The sequence below is a fragment of the Hippocampus zosterae genome, chromosome 21 (assembly GCF_025434085.1).
Source record: "Hippocampus zosterae strain Florida chromosome 21, ASM2543408v3, whole genome shotgun sequence".
In the NCBI taxonomy this organism is placed as follows: Eukaryota; Metazoa; Chordata; class Actinopteri; order Syngnathiformes; family Syngnathidae; genus Hippocampus; species Hippocampus zosterae.
Window position 1 is genome coordinate 6,924,107 of NC_067471.1, and position 14,416 is coordinate 6,938,522.

The 14,416-nt window shown below is 48.7% G+C and overlaps 1 protein-coding gene and 1 long non-coding RNA gene across 3 annotated transcripts in view; both read left to right on the forward strand.

The window, feature by feature from the left end:
* snd1 (staphylococcal nuclease and tudor domain containing 1) overlaps nt 1–14,416 on the forward strand; it is an 82,591-nt gene that overhangs the window by 54,105 nt on the left and 14,070 nt on the right. Inside the window, exons 18-19 of one of the 2 annotated variants that reach the window (XM_052055541.1) lie at nt 10,309–10,450; nt 11,383–13,262. In XM_052055541.1, coding sequence (XP_051911501.1) covers nt 10,309–10,450; nt 11,383–11,450 — 210 coding nt within the window. In that variant the 3' untranslated portion in view covers nt 11,451–13,262. Of the gene's footprint in view, nt 1–10,308; nt 10,451–11,382; nt 13,263–14,416 lie in introns of those variants that run through there. The other variant, XM_052055538.1, reaches the window with a different exon arrangement.
* LOC127593850 (uncharacterized) lies at nt 118–628 on the forward strand. The gene is made up of 2 exons (XR_007960529.1): nt 118–177; nt 208–628. It is a non-coding gene; the product is annotated as an uncharacterized LOC127593850 (long non-coding RNA).

A 14,416-nucleotide genomic window follows, 5' to 3' on the forward strand; every position in this document is an offset into this window, starting at 1 on the left:
TTTTATGGCAACATTTTCAACACGGAGGGGTGGGGGGGGGGGTACGTCCTTGTCGGGTCCAATGAGATGTAATACGTGCGCACTCACTGCTGGACAATAGACGCGAATTGAGCGCCAACATTAAACGCCAACGCCGTGTCGAGGATTTTTAATGAGCCAGGTGGGATTCCGGTGCGGGTAACTGGAAGCTGCGACCAAAGTGTGTAGTTTAACAGCCAAGACTGATTTCTGAAAGACGCATCTGAGTCGCGACGCGCTTCTACGGTGTCGCTCCTTCGTGTCATTGTCAGCGTCTTTGTTTTGCCTTATGTCCTTGCGTCACGCTAATATTTTGGATGCAACCTTCAGACGCACCGTTCGTCCTTGTTTTTTTTTTGTCCCTAAAATTGGATAATATATCTCCAGAACAAGCATCGTGTTTGACGTCGGACATGGCAACGGAATGTTAATCATTTGTTTTGCAGTCTTTGTTTTCCTCTTGTATGGATGCTATTTTGGTTGGTTCAAAAATGTTGAGATTTCTCTTAGCAATGGCGAGTTTGTCCTAATTAATAAGAACCTGGTTGCAGTCTCCTCTGGACTTGGCTTTCTCCCCGTTGAACTTTTGCTCAGTCGCCTCCAAATGGAGGAGAGGGGAAGAAAAAAAAAAGGAAGCGCATTCCTGCCAGATACAGACGATGCCACCTTTAATCTCGCCGCCGCGGGAAGGCTCGCCGGCGACACCTCCGATGACAACACCCGAGCGCCCTCTGCCTCGTCCAAGTTGAGCCGGATTGACTTTCACCGCCAGCTTTGTGACTTGAGCTAACCTGAGAGCGGCGAGCCAGACAGACGCTGATCTTGTTTGATGTCGCACAGCCCGGGCCCTGGCCTGAGTTTGTTTGTTTTGTGCGCGGCGGTGGGTTGTGTTAGTGCATCGTTTGCAACTTGCAGGCAGCTGAGACTCTGTGTGCTCTAATTAACCCGTGGAGACCTCCAAGAGTGGGTGGTGGGGGAGGAAAGCTGATATATTTGCTTTTTCCACCCCCCACCCCCCTGCCCCTTGTTTGAAGTCAATGCTGGTCTTTGTCTTGAGTGTAGCAAGTTCGCATGGCTTCCTGTCTCCCTTCCGCTTTATCGCTTTTGGCTCTTCAGTTGCGAGTTGCGTCCCTCCGGCGGTGGTAACGGAGGACGTGCTGTGCCTGGCTCCCGCCTATGAGAAAACTAGGTTGTCGTAATGAAACGTGGAGGCAGATGCACGAGTGAAAACTTGTCCAGCGGGGGGGTGAATTAGCACGACGCCGACAAGGGGGCGGTCGGGGTGCGACTCGCTGCGGGTGCATCCGGAACCCAAAACTGCTTAGTTTGGTTGAGTTGATGAGATTTTACTCCAATGAGACCGGCGGGACAAAGTGATTGCGCTTCAAATGAAGCCTTCCGAAGAGGAGACCTCAGCATCTTTGAATTTGTCGAGTGTCAGCTCAAAATTGGACTTGGGATAGTCGTCCCTTACAAAGCCGGAAGCACAGCGAGCGCTTCACCGCCAACGCGAGCTTGAAGTCGAGTTTGTGGTCGAGACTTCATAATAGAATTGATTAAGCCGTGGCAATGCGGTATCCGTTTATACGCTAAATACGCAGTTATGCGCGTGTGAATGCAAACGGCAGTAAGAACAGTCGGCTGAATTGTATGCAATAGTCAGCAGTGCCTCATCATTGTCTCCACAAAAAAAAAAAAATCAAATTTGAGGCAACAAAATGCGACACGGTACCACTTGAGAGACCGTTCCAGGGTGCCGTGAAGCTATTTTCAAGCTAACACGTTCAATTGGTTAGTAACGTGAATTTCTTTTTTTACTCTCGCCGACACGCTTTTATTTTATTATTATTATTTTTTATATGACAATTTTAACCTCGGCTCTCCCATGTCGTAAAGCTACTTGATCCGGTTTTTGTTGCGTCAATATCGCGGCGTCTGTTGTCTTGAAAGCAAAGCCAATCTATTAAAAGCAAAGCAAGCCAGAGGAAGGAAACGGGGCTGGTAATTGGAGTGTCCTAATTATGAGTAGGTGAATCAACAAAAGGGGGAGCCCCCCCTCGCCCCTCCACCCCACTCAATAATAACCTGAATGCACTTTCTGTTGAGCAAGGGCTTTTTTCCTGCTGTAATTAGCCAAACTTGAAGGAGATTAACCCCCACTCCATCGGGCCGACGGAGGACTTGGAAGAGCGCGGAGAGCCGAAGGGAGGGGATGGCGAGCCCGCGTGGAAGATGTTTCCCGTTAACGGGACGCTCCGTCTTTTCATCACGATGCCCCCCGCCCCCCCCTCGTCTTCCTCTCCGAGCTCCACGCTGGTTCTTTTCATCTCGTCAACGTTCTCTCATCCATATGCCGACTTTTTATTCCTCTCCCCCCCCGTCCGACTCATCATCTTTGAATCCATTCCTATGAACTGGATCAATGCTTGGCGCCGTGCCCCTTTTGCGCCCCTTTCGCCGTTTGGATCCCACGGGGAGGCTCCTCTGGCACTGTGGTCAACGGTGCATCTTCTTTCAACTCTTAAGGAATCCTAAACCTTGAGCCATCGGTCAGCGCTCGCTGTCAAAGCACTTGAAGCAGCCTCGTTTTGACGTTGAGTTTGATGACACGCCCTTTCAACTGAATGCCGCGACGTGAAAGACGTCATTTAAGGCTTCAAAATCCAACCTCAAGTTTTCTGGCCTCCGTACGGTCAACATCGAGGACGCAAAACTCGCTTTCTAAATTGTCACACTGCCAAAAGCGATAGCTAGCATCACACCTGCTTTAGCCGGAATCCAGATAATTGGGGCCTTTGGCTGGACCTAATAGGCTTGCGCGTTCCTTTTGTTTTCGGTTTAGACCCACCGCATTACAGTATCTCTCGCTCAAGGTGTGTGTGGGGGGGGGGGGTTGTGCTTCGCTTGGTCTTTTACCTGGACTCGTTCGACAATGATTGGCTTTGTGTTCGTGCCACGCTGAAGATAAACCATCCATGGAGAATCTCATACAAGTCGCCTTGTTTGCTTGTTCTCTTTTCTATTAATACCACGCACGCTGCTTCTTTACGCCCCGGAGCCACAGAAATGCTTTTTCCTCTGTCCCGACCGACTGACTATATTTTTCTTTCTTTCTTTCTTTCTTTCAGTGAAAAGAATAAAAACGCTCTGGCATTCTCCGGTTAGTCACGCACAAATTTCATCGGAGTTGCTGTAGCTATGTTCTTGGTAAGGCCCGCGGAGATGAGATCATTAGGGCCCGAGGCATGCAGTGAAATTGTGGAAATGTTTGAAAATTCAGCACCAACCTCGCAACATAAAAATTGAGAGGTGTTTTTATGATGGAGGGGGTGGGGGGCGGGGACGTAGGCTTATGCTATCAAACACGCCCAAGTCGTCCTTAACGCTTGGAATGGTAACACATTCGCTCCGTGAATGTTTGACCTCACACGATGGCGGTTTCAGGCAGGCGGCGGTTTGGGGCTTTTTGCAGGGGGGGGCCGAGCACGAGGACGGCGGGATTGCAGGAAGGGGACGTCGTTGCCCGCAGGGGTGGTCACAATGAGCGGGGGTGTTAGACCTTGCCGGAAAAAGACGCAACGAGACTCTGAAAATGGCGGCGTGCGGTCGGCATTGTGGCTTTGCATGTTGGCAGTGCGCTTATTGACTGCTCCGCAATGTCTTTTTTTTTTTTTTTGTGTGTGTGTGTGCGTGCGTCTTGACAAAATGAGCCACTGACCACACATAAAGCAAAAAGCTGATGGGGGGCTTTTTCATATGGATTACATAATCAGAATTTCAGTGCGCACACACACACACCACTCGAGCTGTCTCTTTCCTGCTTACTCAAAGCTACTCGGAGCATGTGCGGATGCTCTCTCGGGGGTGTGGTGGTGGTGGTGGGGGTGGGGGTGGGGGGGCACTCCCGTGTAGACGGCACGGCGGACCCCCCGGCGCCTCGGGCGTTGACAGGAAGACAGAGAAGCAGATCAGCGGGAAGCAGTGATGTGTGTGTACCCTCGCCGTTGCTTCTTCCCCACATATTTCTCCTTTTTTTTCTCGCTCACGTCAGCAAGTGTGTTTGGCTCTCCGTTGTTAGCCTGCCTCGTGTCAATCACCTGCCACGCGCCGTCCGGGAGCGGTCGCCGTGATCAAGGGGGTGGGGGGGAGTATAACCTGCAGGGAGGCTCACAGGGGGGTGAGGCAGCAGCTTCTCAATTATGCATGCGCACAAGTTGCAGAAGAGAAGCGTTCCCGGGGGACACACGGCAGGCGCCTTGTTTCCCCCCAACACTCCACACGCTCCTTGGGATCCTCGCGATCTTTCTTTGCATGAGATGCATCACGGCTGCGTCCTTGGCCTCTTGCGACGGCTTCCCGGCGGAGGTCCTCAGAGGCAGATTTGCGGCCGCCGATGCTTCATTAGTGCGGAAATGCCTCAGGCCCTTATAACCCGCCCCCCCCCCCCCCCTTCACTGGGAAAGGCAGACGAATGACTGAGGTGAAAACGGGTGCTTAAGAGTACGATGCGTTCCGGCTGAGAAACGCACGTTGTTGTTGTTTGTTGTCGTCTCGAATCGTTTCTTGTTTCAACGCGGCGGAGAAAGAGAGCGATTTGAGGAGCGGGTTTGTTCTCCAGGCAAGTTGGACATTTACAGACTTTGACGGTTTTTTTTTTTTTTTTTTTAGTGTGCCTGCTAGCAGTTATTGTTAAAGCTGTTTTCCCTGTGTGCAAGTGGCGTGGGGGGGCGCACACGCTCCTTTGCCTTTCTCATCCCAATAGAATGTTCATTTTCTGGAGGGCACGGCTTTTAAAATGCTCCCAAGGCTGGCGATCATCCTCAAACCTCGACCTTTTTATTGAGCTCATTAGTCGTGGACCTTGTTGGAATGCAAAGTGGCTCATCGTCCGCTTCCCAGGTAGCTTCTTCGGGGGCAGCGGAGGCACGCTCGCACCTCATCACTCGTCTTTATTACAGTCGATCGTCCCCATTTTCCCACAATGCACCTCTTTTTTTCCTCTCTCTCTCTCTGCCTTTTCTTCTCTTCCACGGTAATCGTTTTCGCCGCGACTCCACACCATCTTGCCTCCAGTCCGACTCCCAAATTTCCCGTTTCACTCTCCCCCGCCGTCCTATTTATCATTCTCGCCATCCACCTCAGATGCTCCTCCTATGCGAGGTGAATGCAAAGTGCGTCGATTCATTAAGGGGGCCCCTCTTGAAATTGCTCCGTCTCCCCACCATTGAACTTGCATTGAGCCTTGAACCCCCCCCCCCCCCATCAATTGGCCTGCTGCCTCGTGGAGCTGTTTAAAGTGTCGTCGCCCATTTGGGAGGGTTTTCAAATCAGTTGGCAACCCATCATTAGAAACACTGCAAAGTTTTAATAATCCACGAAAAAAAAAATGCTTCCGACCGTGTCACAAGTTTGACGGCTCGGCATAAACGATGAAATGGTAGCGCGACTCCGGAAGTTGACTTCTCTTGGCTTACTTTTTTTTTTTTTAACTGTCTAGTTGCTCAAGTGAATTAAACCCTAATCAAAAGACGCCCACAGAGTATTAATCAGCATGATTTTTTTTTTTTAACCGCTTGCGCCCACGAAACCAAAACCACACGGATCATCATGCGGCGACCTCGTTATATGCATCATGTAAAATGCATGAGTACTGTACTTGTTTGAGCGCTTGTCAACCTTACAGAGCAATAAGGGTGGGGGGGATCGATAGGAAACCTGAAAGGCGACCGCCTAATGTGTCAACGTCGTCGCAAAACTTCAAGCAACAGTTCCCAGAGAAAATTTATGCCGGAGAGACTTTCTTTTCCGCACTCAAATGTCCCTTCATATTTAGGTCACTCTTCTTTTTTGTTCGGGCTCTTGGGCTGGATGGATTGCTAAATAACAGTCTCTCCAGAAAGAGAACACTTTGTGTGTGTGTGTGTGTGCATGTGTGTGTGTGGGCATTTTACAGAGTCTCTTCTTCTCGCCCTCACTCGTGACTCGGGAAGCGACCGTTACATAAACTGACCCTCATCATCTCTGCAATTTCAAAAATCCTGCTTTTTTTTTTTTGTTGTTTTTTTTCTCCTAGTCTTCCGTGTTCTCGTTTTTCCTTGTTTTGGGCACTTTTTAAAATGACCATTTCTCAAATCAAACACGCTGGCATTTAAAAAAAAAAAAAAGCTCAGAAATGTCAATTTGTTCCCCTTTTCAGTTGGCATCCGAGTTGTGTGACCCCCCCAACAGCATTTTGGCTTTAAAAAAATAAATAAATTATTGGTTGGCTGAGTGGCCGTGCTAAAACTTTCGGAACATCTGATGTGCAGTATCAATTCCAGCCGCGGCCGGCGTCATGTTGCCCATCCACTTTCCTCGCCGCCGCCATATCGGCATTAACCTCAAGATAACGGCACCCTGGGAAAAAGGTGGTTGTCATGGCAACACCACATCAACCTGGGAACAAGAGTGCCCTGTTAATTAAAAAGTTGATTTATGGCCCTTAAATTGCATACTTACACATCGTGGTGTGTCGAGCTCGTCCTCTTTTCTTAATCACTCAAATCCGAGAGAGGGCTCGCGGCTCGTGGATCGTACTTCTCCGGCTGGGCGTGTTTGCTTCAGGACCAAATCGCATTCCGCTTGGCATCTGTTTGTTAAGGGCAGACACGGTGAGACAAAAAAAGACGTCATCTGGTGGCTCACCGGAAGAATCAAGCTGAACAAACGGGAGTGGGAATCGAGAACAAATTCTTTTTTTTTTTTTCCCGCGCACGTTTGCAGAAATAGCAAAGCAAGAAAATTGAAGTGCAGCATGCCATCCAAATGTAAAACAAGATGATCCTTTATATCAGTTAAATTTTAATGCGCGAATTCGGAAATCGATAGAAATCGCGTGAGCTGTCCGATATCGCGGGACGGAAACGCATGAAAAAAAAACATCCTGAACAAGCAACATTTTCAGTCTGGAATCCTGAGGGACGATGACAGATAACCCGAAGAAAGACACTTTTCCAAAAATCCCCAAACGAAGCCGTAAAAAGCCCCGTTTTGTATCCCAATCGTGTTTTTTGTGCGGCGCCCTTGAGGACGGCGTCGCCGCTGTTAAGTTTGTGCGGGCCCGTTGCCCCAATTACATATGCGGCAACATGTCCTGTTTCCATGGCAACGCCATGCCCTCTTTTGGCGCACCCGCACATTCCGGCAGCCAGGTGCCGCTAAGAATAGCCGCTCGCACTCCCAAAAGCCCGACAACGCGCCAAAGTGGATCAATTTGTGTCAATTTGGAAAGTGTAGCGAGTTGTGATCGCCGCGGGTCGTCTCGGAGCCTTCAATTTGTTGTGCGGCCGATTCTCAGATGCGGGGGGAGCGGCCTGGCGGAGGTGGGGGGTCTTGTATTAGCCGCGTGAGCCGGGGTTTGACAACGAGAACATCTGCTGACTGTGATATGACAGCGAGAGGGAGCATCTTGTCTTTTTCTGCCGCCGCTTCTCCCCCAGCCCCCCCTTTCACCCGACTCGTCGCCCGCCCGTCCGTCAAACTTTGTGCTGCTTTAATGCATCATTTATCTGTTAAGTAACCGCAGCCGGGTGGTGCGTAGCCTTCCTGAAGTGAATTCCGATATTCTCATCCTCGCCAGCAGGGAGATTAGTGGGCCATTTGTGTCGCAGTGTTTGCCTTGCTTTGACCCCCATCGCCCCCCCCCCAAGGCTATGGTAGACCTTCTCCTTCTCCTCATTGTTACAAGTGAAAGCAAATTGCACGGCGCAATCAGCACAGTGTGTACTACCGGCAAACACGAGCACGCATAAACGGTCTCCCGATCCTTATCACCAATAAACACAATACAATACAATACAATACAATACAATACAATACAATACAATCGTGCAAAATAACCTCGGATCATGAGCCACATGCTAATCTGGTCAATTTTCATCACGGCTTAATCTTGACTCTTGCTCTAAGTAGGCATTTGGCATTCCAGTTCCTTTCCCTCTCCAGTCCGCACCAATTTGCGTTCCAAATTGGTACCTGCCTGGTCGCGTCGGGCTAGCTTGTTCCACGGTGCTCAAGCGTCTGTATTGGAAAGTCGCGTCGTCCATCCTGCTAGCATAATGCATGGACTTCCGTCAGGTTACACCCCCACCCACCTCCAAATTGTGAACCGAGCCCCACAAAAAAACTGACCTGACACACTTTTTCCAGCTCTGATATAAAAATCCCCGTTCGACTTGGTCCCCAGGCTCCCTGCTGTCATTCCTACAGAACAGCAACGGCGCTTTGAGAGAGCGACTCTCCCCACTTTATATACCAATCAAAATTCATTTGATCTGACTTTTTGCCGTAGTTTTATAGAACCCAATCATTCCGAAAAAGGCAACGAGTGGACAAGGAAGAGACCGAAAGAAAAGAAGTGTCCTCCGGTGAATTAATGAGCCATTCTCTCCACAGAGGATTCATTAGGGATATAATAGGGTCTAAATTGATTTACAAAGGGCACTCTTATGAATAACACGCGCTTATTGATTTCAATTGTTCTCAAAGCGCGATCGCCTAATGAATAGACACTGGCGAGAGCGCCATTCCTCACATGCCGTCTGCATGTCGTCATTTTGGACGAGAGGAGGAAGATTACGCATGGTGCGCTATGGGGCACAGATCGCCCGTCTGCGGCGGCCTCGCTTTACCATCAAACGGCAAAATTTGCACTTGTTTTGCCAAATCCGCTTGTTTTTGACTTGCGTCTCGGGGGGGGGGGGGCGCGGCGCATCTTTAGAACAAACTCAAAACTTTTTTCCAAAAATGTTCCTGTCGCCGAATGTTGCTACGGTATTGACAAATCACGGTCCCGTCGCCAGTTTTCGCACTTAAGGATGACTCATCACTTTGGAGGCCTTTTTATGAGTTAGTGAGAAAAAAAAGAAAAAAAAAAGAAAGTGCTTGTTCACTTTATAGGTTGTCATAATAACTTGACACTTTGCACAAATAAAACTAAATAATCAGGTTCATCTGTTGGCTTTGATGGCATCCCCGTTGTGAAAAAAAAAGCGTTAGTCTGGCGTCGGAGGTGCGAGATGAGCGCGTTCTCGGGCGTCGCGGAGAGATGATTAAACGGAAAATTTGGCCATTCAAAATGACTCTGCCCGACATCGAAATTGTTATGTCAGTTGCGAAGGAGAAGCCAAGCGGGCCTCCGTTGTTGGCGCTTTTGTCACTCTGTGTGTGTGCGAGTGTGTCTCTCGGCCGTTGCCTTGTCTGGGCTGCTGGCTGGCCGCAGCATCTGGCCGCAGTTGCAGAGCAGCAGTCACATACCTGCATTCAAGTGGAACAAACTGGATGGTTGGCTGCTCACGGAAGGTCATCAGCCTCGGGGTGTGTGTGTGTTTGTGTGTGTGTGTGTGTGTCGCAGTGTTTGATGCGCTCAGAACAATCCCAAGCACATTTTCAACTTGACTGGAAGACACTCAACACACGCACTTTAATATCGTTCAAAGTTATTCGCGTATCCGTTGCGGCTTGACACGTGGCCGCCGGCAAAGCACTTCCTCCTAATGAACCTCCCGCCTTCCCTTTTTCTCCCTGGGAAGCCAAAAGAGACGTAAACCTTGATGCGCCCCCCCCCCCCCCCCCCCATCAAATTAAGCCCACTCATGTATTTCCACTAATGCAGCAGCAAAGTGTTGTTTCTGTTTGTTCAACTACTTGCGATGCTTCACGCTCCCGTGTCCACAATATTAGGTACACCCGCACCGCAACACATCGTTATGACACGCCGCGGCGCATGAAATCACTTTTTCGCGAGGCGTCGAGCGGGACAATTTAGCGAGTGTGTCGAGTGAGACGTCGTTTTCGTTGACAAGGCGAGAGTGTTTCCTCTCGGCTTTCTCAATGTTGCCGTCACCGGCTGCTGTTGACACTCTTTGCGGGGACGATGTATTTTTATTTTTTTAAAAATACGACTTGATGTATAGCAAGCCATTTTAGGGCGTGATGAATATGGTTAGGGGGGGGGGTTGTATCGTAAGACGTCATTTTGCCATGTGTAATTTTTTAACATGTTCGAAGACATGCATCGATTCCATTTTGAATGCTATGCACTCCATTTTGACTCCTCCGATCCCACGCAATTGTCATAAGTCTTCGGAATCGCTGAAACGATTAATTGATTCATTATACGCCGTCTTAATACGACACGATGAGGAATCTATTCCCCTTCATCGTTTCATTATTCATTTCTTGACTCTGACGCCCGCAGTGGGACTTGGAATATCTCATATTTGTTTGTGTGTGTGTGTGTGTGTGTTGTAGGTGTGGGCCAACTACGAGGAGAAGCCCAAAGAGGATGTTGTGCACGTGTCTGAGGAGAAGGAGCGCGTGGCTAAATACAAGCCGGTCTACGTCACGGAGGTCACCGACATGCTGCATTTGTACGCCCAGGATGTAGAGACAGGTAATTGGGACACGCCCCTTTTTTTATTGACTATGAATTTCAATAGCATCTCCTCCTCCTCCCGTTTATTCGCCGTTACACACCAGGCCAACCGCAATTTCCCACAACCTTAGACATGCCGCTTGTTGGTTAGCACGATGCAATGAAGGGAATCCCCCCCCCCCCCCCCACGCCCTCCTCCCTCCTGTCACTTGAGACCGGGGGAACCAACAATCCCTGCTGTTCCCACTCGGATGCACATCCAACACCGGCTGATGTATGTTTTTTTTCACGTGAATAAATGCACACGCCATTTCTGGAGAAGCTCCCGACCCAAAGGAGGTCCGTTGACGTTTGTAAACGTTCCTTCCGTCACGCTCTCCTTAGAGTCAATCTCAGGGGTGAGCGGCGCTTGCTCACTTTTAATAACCCAATCGCTTCTAAACGCAAACACGCAACTGATCATCTTTTCATCATCTCGCTTTAGGCCCAGGCGAGGAGCTTGAAAAGCCCCAGTTATGCCTCCGGCTAACACAGCTAGCCAAATCCCCCCGTTCGCCCCCCCTCCTTCCTTCCCACCCGCAGGTGTTAACACAGCCGATCAAAATCAGGCCCACGTGCGCTACCTTGGCACTTCAAATGAAGTGAGGGGCTGATGCCCTTAGCGCTACTTGCCACGGGGCATAAGAATTTAATATGAATGCGACATGCTGCGCATCACGCAAATATCAAACACGGTGTGCAGCATTTTAAATGTGTTTTACTAATTAGGGCCCGCCAGAGCACGCTTGAAATATGGCGGTATTTTATCGGTCTTCTCTTGAAATGGTTTGGAATCGAAATTTGACATGTTTGCCACGATGAGTAGTAAAAAAAGTCACCAGATGCTATGTTCAAAAAGACACGACAGGTCGGCCATTTTGGTTGGAAGCCGCCATTTTGCCTGTTTCCAGGGGTCCTTCAAAGACGGACTCCCCCTGAGAGATTTTGTCTGATGGCGTTGTCCCCATCGGCGAACTGAATCCCCGACCCTCTAACCTCCACCCTTCATCCTGCCGTCCCTTCCCCTCCTCTCTCGATCGCTTTCATTCTTGCTGACGCGAGCTCAAAGCGGCATCAAGTCATAGCGGGCCCTTGAAGTGCACATCAAAGTGGTGTTGTCGAATCACAGCAGCCGACCGAGCGCTGCGCAGTATAAATTACGTTGTGGCACAGTGACACGGACGAGTTTAGATTTGAGATGTTCTTGTTTTTGTGTCGTCAAAGTTTGCCACCATTGATCCACACACAAGCTGCGATGAAAATTCAGTTGTCAATGTCTGACTGAGACTTTTTTTGGTGGGTCTATTTATGATAGACATGTCTACCAAATTCCTTGTTGCTAAGAAAAAAAGCTTTTTTGGGTGGGGGGTAGATTTTAATAATAATTCGAGAGGGTTCTACTGAAACTAAATGGATGCTCCAAACCAAAATGGCCACCCTTGAGACTTTTTTTGGTGGGTCTATTCATGATAGACATGTCTACCAAATTCTTTGTTGCTAAGAAAAAAAGCTTTTTTTGGGTGGGGGGTAGATTTTAATAATAATTCGAGAGGGTGCTACTGAAACTAAATGGATGCTCCAAACCAAAATGGCCACCATTGAGGCTTTTTTTTTTTGTTGGTCTCCTCATGATAGACATGTAATAAAAGGAAGAAGAAAAATCTAGGATAGGCTGCTGATCTACAATTTGCATGAGTGTACACCGTATTGAACATTGTGCAGACGTGATCAAGAAAAACTGACAGCTCACAGCTGTTTTTTTTTTTTTTGCACCGGAGTGGACATGCGCAGACCCACCAAATAACCGTGGCGCTTTCATCTTCCTCGCGATTGTCAAACGTCCGGGAGAAAACATTAAGAAAATTATCGTTTTATCCCCTTTGCCAACTCTGCTCTTGAACCTCCCCTTTGCTCTCCATTCCCTTTTTTCTCATTTTAATTATTCCCCTTTAATAACTCACAAGTACAGCTTTCTTCATGCATGTCTATCTTTACACACACTTGATAAATGATTAATTTCACGTTTAGAGCATTTTCTTTTTTTTTTTTTCTCTCTTCGCCAAATCGCCGGCAAGCTTGAAGGGATTGTGATCCTTAATCCTCAGTTCATTGGAAGGCGCTTTATCTGTTAATGTACTCATTTATCTGGCATTGTCTCACTTTCCTCCCCACACACATTATCTCCCCTTCAAAGAGCTATCGCTCCATTCCAACCCCCCCGGTTTTCCCCCGGTGTTGGCCTCTCTCCGTAGGCTATATGTAATTACTGTCAGGAGGGGGGACCCGCATAGATCTCTGTGACCTTGCGCACTGCAAAGACACGGGCCACTCCAGGCGCATGCAACCAGGAATTAGCGACCCCCACTTTCAACCTCATTAAAGTGTGGGGGGTGGGGTGGGGGGGGGACTTGCCAAATATAGCCCGTTAAGTAGTTAGTGGAATCACGTGTGCCCGCAGTTTGAATATTGGATGCCACATCAGCTGTTTATCAAAGACGCCAAGTGGTGGTCGTGGTAGCAGAGTGTTATGTTGACTTCGAAAACAAGCGCGTTCTAATTAAAGGAGCGAGAGGCTCAAGCTCAGTCTGGACAATTTGCGCCACCAAAACCAGCTTAGCAGCAATCACGTGGTCAGGGTTTGATGGCTAACGTTGACTCCAGGCAGATTAATCCAGTCGTAATTTTAAAAAAAATAATCATAATAATGGCACATCTGGCAGAGGGCAGACCGATGCAAACCATTCAACTCGTCTAATCAATGAGAAAACAAAATAATGTGATGTGCGGGAGGGGTGGGGGGGGCAAAATGTCAGTTGCTGTGTCTGTTGAGTTGAATTTGCTGCCAAATGTGCCATTTGGACGAGATATGGACGAAAGTGAGGTTAGAGTTTTTTTTTTTTTAATATTAGGGCTTAAAAGACATTTTTTGTCATCTCCTATAGCATGATTGATGATATCATTGATATCGTTTCAGCACAGTACAGTAGTCCCTCCCCCTTTTTTTTTTTTTTTTGCAGCAAGACCCGTGTCATATAAAAATCACCTTCAAAAATTATGCCAATAAGACGAGAGAGGCCAACGAGCAACAGGCTCTCCGGTTCTCCTGTTATCAATCTCCTTGGAGATATCCCAAGTCAACAGAGTTGAGATTAAAAAGATGGTGGTGGGGGGGGGGGGGGGTGGCGTCCAGGCTTTGAAGAGCTCCCCGCCTGAAGCCGGACTACTGGGGAGGGTCAGGGGGGCTTCATTAGGTGATGAACAGCTGCTCTGCGTAGAAGGTGGAAGTGTGAATAAATCGGGCCAAGTGGGGGCTTGAGGGCTCATTTCAACAGCAACAAAATCTCAACGCGCGTTAACGCAAATTTTCTGTGTTGGCCTACGCGGTGGTCCAGCCGCTCTATACCAAACCGCTTCGTCGTCCATGTTTTGTTTTCCCAAACAGTTGACGAACTGAACCGATTATCTCGGTGAGGCTAACCGTGATGGATTTATGTTGGGACGAGACGTGACGGGACTTGACTTGGGAAGTGGCCGGAGTGAATCTCTGGGAGCGTGCGCGGGGGTCGTAAATTGTCTCGTTAAAGGCGGTCAACCGCGCCGACGCTTGTCAACGGCCTTTGACTGTATCACTCGCAGCTGTAATAATCGTGTTAGAGCTCGCGCTCGAGGCGCAGCTATTTACGGACCCGAGGTGGCGTTAGTCACCGTTAACTCGATCGCAAATTGACGGAGGGAGGTGAGATATTGAAAATCGCCCCGAAATACGAGTTTGATCTTTTTTTAATTTTTTTTAACTTTGTCACCCAAGCCGAAAAGTGAGTTCATCTTGCTGTGGCTCTCATTCGCGCCTTTATCATTTACATAAATAGAACCATCTCCCATTCGATGTTTAACCAATATCAGACGGAGCAAGAGTATGACTTTGCCGTACGTCAATCAAATGTC